Genomic DNA, 15,835 nt, shown 5'->3' on the forward strand with positions numbered 1-15,835 from the left:
ATACCGCCATTATGGCACGTAAACAGCTGGATAGCCAATATTGTGCAGTGGCTTAATGCTTATGGTTACTTGGGAATGGTATGACAGCAGATTTAGCTACACTTAGTTTTAAATTGAGCATCTCTAAGCGTCGTGACAGCATCGGTAACAAAGAGTTCCGTATTTATGTAGCCTCCTCTATTGTTTTTCACTTGGCGATGATTGCAAATACGTATCTTTAACATCAGCTGCATCGGAAAAAATCAAAAACTGCTTATGGTTTATTTACCCAATTGAACAAAACATATGCATGATATATGAGGAGGATGTCAAGCGTTTAAAATAATTAGTTTTATTTCTGGACAAACATAGGAATAGGGCATAAAAGCCAACTGTTAAAATTCACTTTGAGTGGAAATTTCGGATAAACCGTTACTCTCCAATCACAAGAGTTTTGCCTTTCTCAATAGAAAGGTATTGCAATTGCTCTGAAAACCGACTTTTTAACAGAGGCCCGGAGGGCCGAGTGACATATACCATTCGATTCAGTTCGTCGAGTTCGGCAAATGTCTGTGTGTGTGTGTATGTGCGTCTGTGTGTGTACGCGAACACAATCTCACTCACTTTTCTCAGAGATGGATGAACCGATTTTTACAAACTTAGTCCCAAATGAAAGGTGCAACGTTCCCATAGGCTGCTATTGAATTTCTAATGGATCCGACTTCCGGTTCCGGAATTACAGGGTGATGAGTACGATCACGCAGAAAATGTCGATTTTAAGAAATTCTGCAATGAATGTATAATGGTGAAAATTTTTCCAAAATGTTACCACAACTGCTTCGATTTGTAGTACTAGGTCATTAACAGCCATTCAAAGTCTCTTTGGTCACATTGGCCACCATCATCGGTTCCAGAAGCCCCGGCGGAAGTATCCAAATTCAGACTAACAGTCACGTCGGTTTCTCGGAGGTGGCTAGACCGAATCAACCAAACTTAGTCTCAAATGAAAGATGTTGCGTCCCCGTAAATGGCTATTAAATTTTATCCCCAACCGACTTCCGGTTCCGGAGTTACGGGTTGTGGCGTACGATCACATAGCAAATTGTGATTCAAACCGATACTCCGATGAAAGCAAAAAAGGTAAAAATTTCGCTAAAATGTCTCTCAAATAACTTAACTTTGCAGTTCTAGGTCACCGACGGCCAAACAAACTTTCGTTGACTACATTGACCACCATAGACGGTTCCGGAAGTGCCCGGGAAAAGCGGCCATCTTTCATAACTAGCAAACTCATATCAGTTTCTCGGAAATGGGCCGATTTTCACAAACTTAGTCCCAAATGATAGCTATATTATCCCCACAGATGTCTGTAAAATTTCGCACGGACCGCTTATATGGTTCCGGAAATATAGACTGAACGGTCCGGTCACACATGAAATTCCCATATAAGCCGGAACTCAAAATTTTTTTCAAAGGGGGGACCCCATGAAATTTCAGAAATCGAATTCGTATTTTTGATGCCAAACATCTTTAAAATGCATGAAACGTCGAGATTTTATGTTACAACGATTTTTTTGACATTAAAAATGTCTTACTCCACTATCTGGGGCTAGGTGTCATTCTAAAATCTAAACTATCTCCCATGTAACGAAACTATGTAAGGTTTGCACGCTTATAACTCCGATATTACTAGATGGATTTTAATCATTCATACACCAACCGATTCAGAAACACCTAACTTAAATATTGGTAATAATTTAATATCTCCCCAATAAAAGTAGACTTTTGGAAATTGGTAAAATTAAAAAGTTCACAAAAAAACGGGAAAAATACCATTCGTGAGGCAGATTTCTCAGACACAGCCGTCAAAGGAGGGCAGCTTAGTTGCTCAATGAAACACGAAAAGTCATAAATAGAAGCAACGCATGTCCGTTTAAATCAGTTGTTGCTCTTATCCCACACGAGCAATGTCGTCTCCGGGCGATGCAATAAGCGCTATCGATTTTCGGTAACGTTGGCATTTGCACACACTCGCACCTAAGTGACTAAACCATATACGGTTAGTTTATAAATAGAGGTGACGCGTACCCGTTTGAATCAGTTTTTGTTCTTATGTCGAACGGGTAAGATCATGGCTGCAGCGTCTGGGCACTACAATAAGCGGTAGACGCTATGCATTTTCGGCAGCGGTAGCCGTGTGCGGATTTGTCGGGTACCAGCATGGTGTCACAGAATGATTTGCAAAGTGGGTGGGCGGGGTGGTTTGGATTTAATTCAATACGGTGTGTGCTGCTTAAGAGTGTTGCGTTTGAAAAAAATATATTTATTTTTATGCATGCGTGTGCGTTGTAACTTGTTAATCCATGTTTACGGCGCTTTGTAGCTGCGTAGGGTAAAGAGCCAATATGTTTTCATGTTTCATATTTCGGTTATATGTTTTTTATCAGTAAGGCATCTGACAACGTGCTTCTGTAGTTATTGCACTGTTCAGCAGCGTAGTATTTTATATAGGAGAGTACACTTAGGTTTTTTACGCGGATTTTGAAATTTACGCAGTTTTCAATAACGCGTTTTTTTTTTAATTTACGCGGTTTTCATTTACACGGCCTGTATTCCCTGCGTGAAAAATCTGAGTGTAATTGCATCGGAAACAATCACATTCCCAGCAGAACTTTTTGTTTTCTAATTTCAAACACTTTTGTTTCGTACTGCACACAACGGAAAATTTTAAAACAGAACTTACCGTCCCAGCAGCAGTTGAAGCGGGTGTTCTTTTTCGATTCAAATTCAAGCCATGTCTTAAGCGTTACCGGGCTTAAAATTGTTTTCCCAGTTTAACCAGTCAGAATATCTGTCCTACCCTATGTATTTAAAACACAGTTCTAATTGCGTTTTAACGTATACAACAAATACGGTTGGGTATACTAATTTAAATTTTAAAATAAATCTGTTTTAAATTATGAAACAAACCGCTGTACTGAAGATATAATTATGTCAGTCCTATTACCACATAAAACACCTATATAACATAAAACGCTGCAGAATTGGTTTAATAATACAATGTTTACACTACAGAGTTATAACACGTTTTAATAATTAGCAACAAGAAAAATGTCACCAAGATAGCATAAAAACCCGTTTTAACTGGTAGTGCGAACGTTGCATAACAATGTAATTTATCAAATAATTTCATTTTTCCACCACTAATCGATCAAGAAATACTTACACTTAAGATTGTTTACTTAAGTTCATTAGTACATTATTGAAAATTTAAATGGAAAATGAAATTTCATATTTTATGGAGAATCTGTATATTTCCGTTGGCGGGCGTGGGTTTCCTCATCACAGCTCTCAATATGGAACTTTTCTTTTGAATATATTTTCTGGACAGACCAGCCTATTTTTACTAGATGGATCAGCCAAATAATGCCAATCACCTAGTGAGATACTTGATTAATTAATAGATTACCGTTAAAAGACCTTCAATAAATTATGTTTTAATGGGGAGGGTATATAGCAAATTGTAACATATGAAAACAGGCGAGTGAACAAGAACGTGTGTCGATATGTGTGATAGATAAAAAAGCTATATTTTTAATGTCACCGTGGTCGTGTCCTGTACACAACCCTTTAATTTTTTTTTTTAAATCGACTTTTTGGGACTTTGCCGATTTCGCACCTTTTTGCCTTTCTCAATAGAAAGGTATTGCAATTACTTTGAAAACCGACTTTTTAACGGAGGCCCGGAGGGCCGAGTGACATATACCATTCGATTCAGTTCGTCGAGTTCGGCAAATGTCTGTGCGTGTATGTATGTGTGTGTGTATGTATGTGTGTGTATGTGCGTCTGTGTGTGTGTACGAGAACACAATCTCACTCACTTTTCTCAGAGATGGATGAACCGATTTTTACAAACTTAGTCCCAAATGAAAGGTGCAACGTTCCCATAGACTGCTATTGAATTTCTAATGGATCCGACTTCCGGTTCCGGAATTACAGGGTGATGAGTACGATCACGCAGAAAATGTCGATTTTAAGAAATTCTGCAATGAATGTATAATGGTGAAAATTTTTCCAAAATGTAAGCACAACTGCTTCGGTTTGTAGTACTAGGTCATTAACAGCCATTCAAAGTCTCTTTGGTCACATTGGCCACCATCATCGGTTCTGGAAGCCCTGGCGGAAGTATCCAAATTCAGACTAACAATCACATCGGTTTCTCGGAGATGGCTAGACCGAATCAACCAAACTTAGCCTCAAATGAAAGATGTTGCGTCCCCGTAAATGGCTTTTAAATTTTATCCCCAACCGACTTCCGGTTCCGGAGTTACAGGTTGTGGCTTGCGATCACATAGCAAATTGTGATTCAAACCGATACTCCGATGAAAGCAAAAAAGGTAAAAATTTCGCTAAAATATCTCTCAAACAACTTAAATTTGCTGTTCTAGGTCACCGACGGCCAACCAAACTTTCGTTGACTACATTGACCACCATAGACGGTTCCGGAAGTGTCCGGGAAAAGCGGCCATCTTTCAAAATTTACGAACTCACATCAGTTTCCCGAAAATGGTTGGGCCGATTTTCACACATTTTCACACAACTTAGTCCCAAATGATAGCTATAATATCCCCACAGATGTCTATAAAATTTCGTACGGATCGCTTATATGGGTCCGGAAATATAGACTAAATCGTCCGGTCACATATGAAATTCCCATATATGTCGGAACTCTAATTTTTTTTCAAAGGGGAGACCCCATGAAATTTCAGAAATCGAATTCGTATTTTTGATGCCAAACATCTTTAAAATGCATGAAACGTCGAGATTTTATGTTATCTCGAAAAAAATTTATTTATGAAAATCGACTTTTTGGGACTTTGCCGATTTCGCACCTTTTTTCAGTTCAATATTAGCGTGGCTGTTTTTTCTTTTACAAAATTTTAGAACTCGAATAATGATTTGTTTTCCTGTATATAGTTGTCATGTGATGTATAATAATAAAATGTAATATATGCATTTAAAAGTTTTTAATGAATATAAACAACGCACACATTCTCGTGATTCATGATTGAGAAAGGCACAATTGCACCGCTAGGTGGATTAAAATAGGTTTTTTTCTTTCACTGCTGGGAACTGTTCGGTCATTGGCGGTTTTCCAGGAATTTCTCTTTAAAGTTTTATGCTTATGTCATCATAAATGAATACAGTCGTGATTCGCTGGTTGGACAATTTTAACTGGACCGCTTTTTAATTGGACCTCCGCTAGTTGGACCATTGTGCAAGCATCTGAATGTCAAAATCTCGTGTCAAATTTACTTTGACAATCAATCTGACAATATTTAGAGATGTGAACAGATACATTTACACTACCAACATCTCCTTTGGAGAGTTGTTGGCATTTGTAAGTCGGTCCAACTAGCGAATAAAATTCGTTAGTTGGACAAGGCTGTGGCCCAACCAGCGAATCACGACTGTAACAGTAACTTAGCCATTATACTGGTTCGAGCGATTGTTACATGTGATAATTTTTTGAATTATCTGCTTGGGTGGATCTTCAGTGAAACGAACAATATTTACTTCAACCATCTACTTCAAAATGGGCGAATGACCATTTGGTTAAAGCCCCCAATAAACAAAATTACAAATTGGGTCATTATATTTAGCAGGATGAGCTCCACCGGTGTATGAAATAAAAGAAAATGACTTTTATGAATTAAAGGAAAGCTATGAATTTTATTCTTCATGTACTGGCCCAATTATTGCGCACTTCCCACTAACCTGGACTCCGCACTTTCAAAGTGCGAGTGATCAAACTGCGAGCTGTCAAAACACATGTATTTCAAGTGATAGAGATGGTACTTTCAAAGGCAGACCAGTTGAACTAACCAGTCTATGAGAAGAATAATTAAGCAGTGCGGTTAGAAAAACTCTAGAAAGAGAACTGCGGAGACTCCATTTTGAATCGATTGGATTCGCGTTTAGCTGCCAAAAAACGAATCCAATCGAGCATTGCTTATTTGGACGTGTTGCCATACAATGCCGGGGCATACGTTGCCAAAAATGCTGTTTTTCTGTCCGCAGTTCTGTTTTTAGAGTTTTTCTAGTTATAATCGAGTTTTTAGTGCCACAACCCAGTAAAGTTCAGCCGAAAATGAGCAGGAATTTCGGCTGGTTCCAGCTAGTATTCCGGCTACAGTGACACAACCGATTCTAACTAGAATAGGTTGTGTCACTGGATCCGGAGTACTACCTGGAACCAACCGGAATTCCGGCTCATTTCTGGTTGAACTTTACTGGGAGGCAATACAATCAAAACGAAAACTTCGACCACTGAGAACTGACATACAAGTAAAGTTTTCAACTTGTGTAAGAAATTAAACTGTCGCTTTGAAATGACAACAGAAAGTAGCAATTTGCCATTGGTCGGCGCTTCGATCGGCCAGCAATCGCTACACGGGACTTGTATGCAAACTTAAATACAATGGTGACTCACGCATGCAAACCTGTATGCGATGGTGATTTTCAGCGTATTTTCATTTCAATATTTACACATGTTTTTCGGGAAAGTTTGTTCTAGCTTATATGTCTGTTCTCTGTGCTTCGACATAGATTTTTCATTAGGGCTTGTATCGCAAATGTAAACAAACTGCGTTTTCGCTATTATAGCATTATGCGACTAAAATACTACTAAAATTAGTTCAAATGGTTTATAGATCGATTTATAATTAAAGAAAACAAAACGGCGAAACATTCATTTTCTTCAAAATTTCGACTTAGGAGGCCCTTCTTCTCATATGGAATATAAAGGCTAAGCTAACATTTTTTGACAGAACAGGGCGAATGGTTATTATTCACAAAATTATTCTGTAAACGGAGGTTCTATAATATGAATGATAATAGGGATCTTTAGGGGTGTGCTGGTTAAGGCATATTCTGATGCAGATTAGTATCGCGAGTTAATATCTCAGTCCTTTATCAATTTTTAGGCCAGAAGCTATTGAAAAAAACATTTTTTAGTTTGTTTCCTTTTATGACAACAAAACATCCAAACCCATGCGACTTGCACGACTCTATAAGTTGCCTTAGCAGATCTACCATAGTTCGCAGATGAAACTTAGAATGGCAGGCTGCTAGCGGATTGACAAAGTACCAGATCATGCTATGTGGGGTGCTGTCCCGGTTAACAATGAGGCGAACGAGATATTTGCAGATACGTCATTTTATAGGATAACTGTCAGTTTGTTGGTTGAATTTAATTTGGCTTTTTAAATTTGAAAATCAGAAAACAATAATTATGGTTTAAGAATAATATGAGTGCACTCGTAAGGACACCCGCTCTCAATACATATGAAAAACTGGCACAATTTTTCCAAATTAAATATCCCTATTAATATCTATTGTGATCACGTCTACTCGGTGGTTGCTACACATAAACATTCGAATATTTCGATATTTTCATAAAATTTGAAGAAAAAATGCACGCGCCCTTTCATTTGCATTGGGTTTCTATGCGCCCATTTGCTGAGCCCTATTAAAAAATATCTTGTCAAGCTTGACTATTTACCCAGCCCTACCCAGCAAGACAGAGTCAGTTTAGCCCATTTACCGCGCCCTTCTGAAAATCATGTTCACGGTTTAGCCCTCTCGCAAATGGCGATTGCTGAAGGGCGAAATCATGACTGGAATGCAAATTGGGCGTAAGCATTCTTTTAGTTTCTACCCACTAAAACACATAGGAATCAAATTCTTTGTTATATTGTTATAAGGATTAACCAAAGATGCTTTGGAAAAACATGGTCATAAAGTAATTTATATCTACAATAACAGCTACATTTAGAAAAGCATCGTTGAATATTGAAACTGATTTTTCTACATTTGAGTACATTGCGACTTAGGCCCTAATGGAAGATCTGTATCGACTTGTACGACTCCCCATCTGGCATCCCTGGTTCAAACTGTTTTTATAGCAGCTCATTTTAAAATAATAATCGATCAAACTCGTATGACAGCAATGCAGCACAAACTGTCAAAGCAAAAGGTTTTAATTTTTTCTCCTTCGCCATCCGAGGAGATCGAACGAGACAGGAAGGAATTACTTTTGCCACCTATTCAATCGTGGAAAGGTCGCATTCGCGATGGCATCGCTAATCCTGGTAAACGGCATCAACCTTGCCAGTAAGTATAATAATAGTTCGGTGTGCAAGGGTCCCGATTCTGTCGGTTGTTCCTATGTTATGTAATTTGTTTAGGTTACTTCTATTGACATTATTTTCGCTTCCAGAACAGCAGACCGGAGCACTTGGAATCGTCTGTCTGAAGACCAATTACAGCACGGATGAACCACGCAAACTTAAAAGCACTAATTTGGCTACGCTGAAACGTGGTACTGGTGGTCGGTCCAGTTTCAATGGTATCGTTGCGACCGTGTTCGGCAGTACTGGATTTTTAGGACGCTATGTGTGTAACAAGCTCGGAAAAATTGGGTCCCAGGTGATCATCCCATACCGCGGTGACCATTATGATGCGTTGCGTCTTAAGCTTGTCGGGGATTTGGGCCAGGTACTATTCCATCCGTACCATCTTTGCGACGAAGAATCGATTTACAAAGCGGTCAAGTATTCGAATGTCGTGATTAATCTAGTTGGTCGCGATTGGGAGACGAAGAATTTCACCTTCCAGGACGTTCATGTGGATGGAGCCCGTCGAATAGCTCGCATCGCCAAGCAAGCTGGCGTAGAGAAATTCATTCATTTGTCTAGCATGAATGCCACTGCTAGTCCCGCACCAATTTTGAAAAAGGATGGTAGCAAATTTCTCAAGTCGAAATACTACGGAGAACTGGCGGTACGTGAAGAGTTCCCGGAGGCCATCATTTTCCGACCGTCGGATATCTATGGTCAAGAGGATCGTTTTTTGCGGTACTACTCGCACATTTGGCGCAGACAATTCCGTGCCATGCCGCTTTGGTATAAGGGTGAGCGAACTATCAAACAACCGGTCTTCTGTTCGGACGTTGCGCAAGGCATCATCAATGCGATCAAAGATCCGGACACCCAGGGCAAAACCTACCAAGCGGTCGGTCCACGCCGGTACAAGCTAAGCGACCTGGTCGACTGGTTCCACCGGGAGATGCGTAAGGACCAAGACTGGTGGGGCTACCGGCGCTATGATCTACGATACGATCCGACATTTATGATGAGGGTCCGTCTAACAGAATTCATCTGTCCGTCATTCCCCGTCGGCGAACTGCACACCGAACGAGTGGAGCGCGAGTACGTGACTGACGATGTCGAGAAGGGGGTTCCAACGCTAGAAGATTTAGGCGTCAATATGACGCTGATGGAGGACCAGGTAATATTAGCGTTTGTGTGTTTTGTTGTGTATTGTCCACTAGTCACATGTTTTGCACCTTTGCAGGTTCCATGGGAGTTGAGACCATATCGAGCAGCCCTTTACTACGATGCTGAGTTGGGCGAGTTTGAGAAACCGATACCGCCACCGTTCATTCACTAAGGAGAGGGGTGCTATTGGGACTATTCAGCGTTTACATTTGAAATCTATCAGAATAAATCCGTAAAACTTGTTTAACATCAGATTGTTTTGAGGAGGAAAGGGCTCTGTTGCCAACGTTCTGCAACTGGCTGCTTATGGGATAATTTTAATTTGCGGATTTGTTAATATGAAAAATGGAGCTGTTCTTTCCAGAGTAAAAAATCGTTATTTCACGAACATCTAAAAGCTTCTATACTTTTATGATTATAACGAAAGTTGTACAAAAATTACACATATATCGGATTGTTACGGGACCGGTCAGATAGGGTTTATACCAACTACCGAGAACAAGTTATAAAATGCTTGTTGTAACCAAATACATTCAATATATCGCACGATTTTTGAATCATTAACCAAAGTGCAATTCCGTCCTTCACTCTTTAAAGTGAAATTCGGAAAAACCCATTTCTTGTTGATTATACGTCGCGTCAGTAAACGACTTACTTATGTTAAATGAACATCTGCGCTTGGCGAGTGACGGTTCGTCCGGAATTTTCTAATTGTTCAATTCTCTTTGGCGAAATATGAACAGCTAATTTGATATCTTAATATGAGCATAGTCCGCATTGTTATAGAATTCATTCTATCTACGGAGTGCAACACACAAATACGCTAGGACGAGTGCCATTCTTTTAGGTTTTACGCTTATGGTCCCGTTGCTGTTCGGGTATTTCATCCTGTAGCTCTAGAATGTGCTCCACTGGCTGTGGTCGTCCATCTTCACCGATCTTACACGGCTGCACTATGCCCTGCCGTTGCAACTGATCCATCAAGGCAACCAGTTCCATTGCTTCGTACTCCTTCTGCTCCTCGGACATACCTTCGAGTGGGTTTGGCTTTGGTGGTTCATAGCATCCCAGCACCGGATTGATGGAATGCTGGATTTGCTTGTACTCTTCCGTGTCACTGTCTTCCGAGTCGGACGAGTACTGTTCGGTATTGCTTTGGCGACCTCCGAGCAGTCCACGATTAGCGAACAATCCGGCAGCGTTACCGTAGCCAGTGTACTTGATCATGCGGCCTACGTTTTCCTTGCACAGTACAAACAGCAATTCAGCTGAAAGGTCGGCAATTTGTGTGCACGGACTTGTCAGTAAAGAGCAAATATAATTTCGAAGCTCCGTTCCTACTTCTGGTCGCTCCATAACATTTACCAGCGGAGGCAAAATCATCGAACGGACAAATCGTCTGTTAAGACCGGATGCTCGAACTGCCTTAACTAAAACCGTTAAAATTGGAGATAATAGTTCATACTGCTCGGACTTCTTCTCAGCTTTTTGGAAGTGTTTTCGTAGGAATTCAACTAAAACATGCAGCACGTATGCGTTTTTTCCTTCAAACGGCACAACGGTTCTGTTCTCCATATCATCAGGACTGAGCGGCGTGATCAGCTCATTGTAACAACTTACCGGAACGCTTGTGAGCAGATTAACAATATTCGACTGAAGAGAAGTTATTTTATCTCTGTTAAGCGTACGGTAAAAGAACAGATCATGGATGATGACCGCCAGTCGATGGAATTGATTAGCTTCTTCTTCCTCCGGTATTGCATTGTTCGGAGTTCGAACAGTCAAATTGAACAGAACCTTCAACACTTCGTTAACCAATTCAAGATCTTTATCCTACAAAAAGGCGCATTAGAAACGGTTGTCAAACAATGATATACTTAGTTACGTTAAATTCTTTTGCGTCGGCCGCTTGATTCATAAACAAATCCAATGTTTCCACAAGATAGGTTAATCCATGAAGGTCCTCTCGAACTTTTGCTCGAATATCACAGTTTATAGCTGTCAGCAAAAACAACACCTTCATATCAAAATATTGGATATCGTAGCATATACTACCATCCCTAAAATAAATGTTTATAAGCAATTCAATCGTTACACTATTGCCCCTCCATCACTTACTTATACGTTCTTATCCTCCTCAAAATTCCCTCAGTCGAAGCATTCGTCAAACAGAGCTCCTGACACTTCCTACATTGGAATATCAAATTACTTAAACATTTCAGTGCCTCCACTTGCACATCCTCGCCCACGGTACCATTACTATCGGACCCAATGCCGGCCAGATTTAGCAAGCAATCCAACTGTTCCGAGTGTACCGTTTCATTCAGATAGGTTTTATCCCGACTGAGAATCTTGATACCTATTAGACACTGTACCAACCAGGGCATGGTTGGAACGGTCAGATACTCAAAGAACTTGTTCCACAGCAGAACCCACTGGCCAGTGGTTGTCAGATGGGAGAAATTGAAAACCTGTGCATTGAGTTTATTGAATTGTGCCAGCGCTGCACCCAGCTGAGGGTGGCCTCCGTCCAGCAGTCGATTCAGGGTGTCTGTATCCATTGTGATCTGGCTGACGAGAATGTAGAGAGGAAGGCAAGGATCACAGGAAAGTAGTCAATAATTATGATTGGTACGAATCAATAACTTAATTGGATTAACTATTTTCAATATAGATTAGTTTACATGCAGATAATAAATACGACACTGTAAATAATGGTAACACTATAATCAATAAATTTATTTGTTTATATTGTTTCTGTATTGCTGTCAAAGTTTAATCGAAATCGATTTATACTCAGGGTTGTGCATCGGCATATGTGTTGTTGAATTATAGCGAAAACAGGGTGGCCAAACCTACCACCTCCTGCAGGAATGTCAACCTACCAGATTTATCTGGATTTCCACTGTGAAAATTCAATTTCAAAATCGTTCAACACCCGAATAGAAATGGACAGTAACAAAACCATGATTTTCACTGTGACAGTATAGTAATTTTACAATAATTTACAACAAATTCTAGTGTTATGCTACAATACAAAAACAACAAACTTAAACGTTTGTACAGTAAATTTCAATGTAAAATCGACTTTTACAGTATAGAAAAGGGGGGTAGTTATGTATCTTAACATTTAAAAATTCGTTTTATTTCCATACATTTATTTTCTCGAAAACTCTGCGTCGAACAATGTTGAAACAGTAATAATTATAATATTTATTGTTTCATGATTGATTGTACACTCAAAAAAAAGTAAACGTTATGCCTATTGATTTTACACATAGATTTTTGCAATTAACGGGGGCATGTAGACACTATTTGCTGGCACATAAACCTAATGTGTGTATTTACAAGAAAGATTAATCTTACATTTACATTTCATAACTATTAGGCACATAAAACCCCATTCTATAACAATATGCACATATAACTTATGTGTGTGCCTACATAGTTTATACAGTTGACACGTAGAAGGTATGTGTGCGCGTGATAACAATAGCAATTCTTCTTCATATGAATTTTAAGCGGTTTGAAGAAAATAGAATTAACGTTTGGATTTTTTTCAGTGTAGGGTAAACGCTATTGTAAAATTCTATTCGGGACGGGTCCAACAATGGACGTTTGCTGATCGCTTAAGCGGGCCCTACACGACACAGGATTTTTTTCAATAAAAATATTGACAAAACAACTTCAATACGTCAATCCCATTTGATTTCTATATGATCAATATTTTATAGAGGCCCTTACACCATCAATATATTGATCAATGATCGATTTATTGACAATAATTCTGCTCGTTTAGGGCCTGCTTTACGCTGGATGTTGTTGGCTCGAATCAAAACTTGTCGAAAGTAAACAAAGTTCATTCCGTATCGTCAAACTGGCGCCCAGGTGGCAAAATCGTTAGGGTTCAACGGGGTGCTGGAGCATTACCAGAAAATTTTTATTTCTCAGATTAAATTTTAGGAAATATCCCAATTAAGCTAAGCCGGAATGCTGACTGGTTATAATTCGTATTCCGGCTCCAGGGACAGAACCAATTCTAGTTAGAATCGGTTGTGTCACTGGAGTCGAAATACGAATTAGAACCAGTCCGAATTCCAGCACATTTCCTGGTGAACTTTACTGGGTTCCGGTAACCATCCGATGCCCTTCAGGAACCTCTGTTTAAAGTGTACCAGTGCGGCTTAGCAGTATAACCGAGGCCTAGGAAGCGAAGCGGCGCAAAGTCGCTGAGGATCCGACAGGCGAGGTGGCCGCCGCCCCGCCGTCGGAAGCAAGCGAACCTGTGATCCACTCGTTTGCCCGGCTTACTCAAACATAGGGGCAATCCCTAGTTTAAGTCCGACTGAGCAGTAGCAAAGTCGACCAGCATGCGCATACGCGATGTGGCGTAGCACCATTCGGTGGCAACGCTAGCAAAATGTAAACACAAATGAACACTCCGAATGAACCTATCGTCAATTGACATTTCGACGAGTTATTTTGACGTATTATCACTTACAGTGATAATACGATGCATATAGTGCCACCTAGTGGCGAAAATGCGAGCTAGTGTGTTTTCTCCATGTAAATTGTTGAAAAATCCCATACAAACTTCAGGCAGGTTGATCCGGTAGCTAGACTTGTCCGATTTGCTTCAGATTTGAAGCAAACACTCCTGGTGGGACTAGAAATCGACTCAGGGATGGGCGGACAGGGGTCGTTTTTTTCTTGTCACTCTACTGAACATATGTTCATTCAAAATTCAATTGACGTACGAAGTTTAAAAAACGTACGGTAAATGTCTGTTTTCAAAGGTTTCATCTTAAAACATTCATATTACGCAGTTAGAATTTCCTTAATTATAGTATATATTCACTCAGTTTAGATTTGAATTAAATTGAAATTGATGTAGTTTTTAATTTTTTGGTCAAATGCCTTCACATAGTGCAACGTTTCGAAATGCATCCCTTCATCTTGATGGAAAAGTAGGGTTTGTACATTAATTAGTTATAGTTTTCCCATAATACAAACATTTCGCAATTTTTCACAGGACTGCAAATATGTTTTATGCCAAATAGTATGTAAAATTCAATTTGTTTCCGTCATTGACTCTGTTATATACTAAAATGCAAACTATTTTTAAGGAAACAGCAGACAAAAAATGTTTTTATCTTCTGAAACCTACACAATCACATCACACACATCAAAATAGCTCGGACATTATCGAATATTTCAGATTAGTAGAAGATCTCATGACACATCTTAGAAACGGACAGGGAAATAGCAAGATATGTGTGAGTCGTGACAGTTGCCACAAACACGAAGAAAGGAAGAGAGATATAGAGAGAAAGCGAGAGAGATGGGTAGAAGGAGAAGGGCTTGCATGTCGAGATTTTATTTTTAAATATTTAACGATATTTTGATTCCTTTCAAACATCTGGTAATTATTTCGCCATAACCAGTATATCCTACAGCTTGCAAAAGGAGACAAATTTTCACTAAAATTTTAGGATTCAAAAATAATTTATTTATTTCATTCGGAGTTCCACGAGTATAATATGAATATGAATTATATGAGATATCTATTATAACACCACTAGGAGGATTAATTTGTGATCTGTTTATTAATATACCATCCAACAGCTACCTCACGGCTGAACGCAATGCTTTCCCCAAGGGTTAAATACATCAACTCTGGACAATTTATCAGTTTGAAGTGAAATTAGACAGTATTTTGTCTTTTAAGTGAACTTACATATTAATTTTTGAGAAATAGTTCATTCATTGATGAGTAAATTCACAAAATGTTTTCAAAGTTGAATTTTTTGAATAAGGGTGGTGTGTTTTTATACTCCTATATTCAAAATCGGTTTAGTTTGGCCCACATTTTGAATGTGATTTCATGATGGAGAAATTATCAGCAAAATAGTTTTTCTAACAATAGCTTAAACATGTTTTTAAATTTCATATTAATTGACATACAAAACTGTAATTTTATTACAGCATATAATTCTAAATATCATTTTAAATCGAAATGCATTTTACAAATATCTTCCAGAATGCGATAGTTTTCAAGATATTTGGAATTTTGCTCCAACAAAAACAATTAATACGTGTAATTATGTCCTTTTTAAAGTAATTCACGTTACCCCATCATAAATTGTCAAAAATCTAATGTTTATCGTTTTAAAGACATAAAAGAAGCTTTTTCGGTGTATTTGGATCATGGAGAAGCTTTCAATAAAAAAGAAATAACAATCAAAATGTTTCTTTTTCTTTAAGTTTTTGTTGACAAAATATGAAAAATTACAAAAAATGGATTTTTTGTAATTTGAATTTTTAACATAAATTTTTGGGAAAAATGACACAACATTTTTTTCAGTGTATATTTTTTTCATGCATAAGTATTCATTCCCTGTAACTCGTTCTCAAATAGTTTTACTGTATAAAATAGTGTAATCAAACAAAAAAATTGAAATTTTTGCACGGAAAAACGTCTACGCCATTTAAAAAAATTGCACTTGAGTCAAAGT

At 38.7% G+C, this 15,835-nt stretch overlaps 2 protein-coding genes across 2 annotated transcripts; one reads left to right on the forward strand and one right to left on the reverse strand.

The window, feature by feature from the left end:
• The first annotated feature begins 8,001 nt into the window (after positions 1-8,001).
• On the forward strand, positions 8,002-9,569 carry LOC131695558 (NADH dehydrogenase [ubiquinone] 1 alpha subcomplex subunit 9, mitochondrial-like). Its single transcript, XM_058984095.1, has 3 exons — positions 8,002-8,154; positions 8,261-9,330; positions 9,397-9,569. Exons 1-3 carry the CDS (start codon positions 8,115-8,117, stop codon positions 9,490-9,492), a joined length of 1,206 nt encoding a protein of 401 aa, XP_058840078.1. The 5' UTR covers positions 8,002-8,114; the 3' UTR covers positions 9,493-9,569.
• Positions 9,570-9,696: 127 nt separating this feature from the next.
• On the reverse strand, positions 9,697-12,037 carry LOC131695557 (synembryn-like). The gene is made up of 3 exons (XM_058984094.1): positions 11,439-12,037; positions 11,206-11,380; positions 9,697-11,153 (listed from the first exon to the last, which is right to left on the reverse strand). The coding sequence occupies exons 1-3, from the start codon at positions 11,879-11,881 to the stop codon at positions 10,164-10,166; spliced, it is 1,608 nt and encodes a 535-aa protein (XP_058840077.1). The 5' UTR covers positions 11,882-12,037; the 3' UTR covers positions 9,697-10,163.
• Between the last annotated feature and the right edge of the window lie 3,798 nt (positions 12,038-15,835).

Source organism: Topomyia yanbarensis, unplaced genomic scaffold (genome assembly GCF_030247195.1).
Source record: "Topomyia yanbarensis strain Yona2022 unplaced genomic scaffold, ASM3024719v1 HiC_scaffold_431, whole genome shotgun sequence".
In the NCBI taxonomy this organism is placed as follows: Eukaryota; Metazoa; Arthropoda; class Insecta; order Diptera; family Culicidae; genus Topomyia; species Topomyia yanbarensis.

What these genes read in the sequence shown, in the direction of transcription:
- LOC131695558 (XM_058984095.1), top strand. Translation starts at nt 8,115, where the DNA reads ATGGCATCGCTAATCCTGGTAAACGGCATCAACCTTGCCA. An exon ending in AAACGGCATCAACCTTGCCA is followed by an intron (nt 8,155 to 8,260) that starts GTAAGTATAATA and finishes TTTCGCTTCCAG; the next exon opens with AACAGCAGACCGGAGCACTT. An exon ending in TGACGCTGATGGAGGACCAG is followed by an intron (nt 9,331 to 9,396) that starts GTAATATTAGCG and finishes GCACCTTTGCAG; the next exon opens with GTTCCATGGGAGTTGAGACC.
- LOC131695557 (XM_058984094.1), bottom strand. Translation starts at nt 11,881, where the DNA reads ATGGATACAGACACCCTGAATCGACTGCTGGACGGAGGCCACCCTCAG. An exon ending in AGGAGGATAAGAACGTATAA is followed by an intron (nt 11,381 to 11,438) that starts GTAAGTGATGGA and finishes CATTTATTTTAG; the next exon opens with GGATGGTAGTATATGCTACG. An exon ending in CCGACGCAAAAGAATTTAAC is followed by an intron (nt 11,154 to 11,205) that starts GTAACTAAGTAT and finishes GCCTTTTTGTAG; the next exon opens with GATAAAGATCTTGAATTGGT.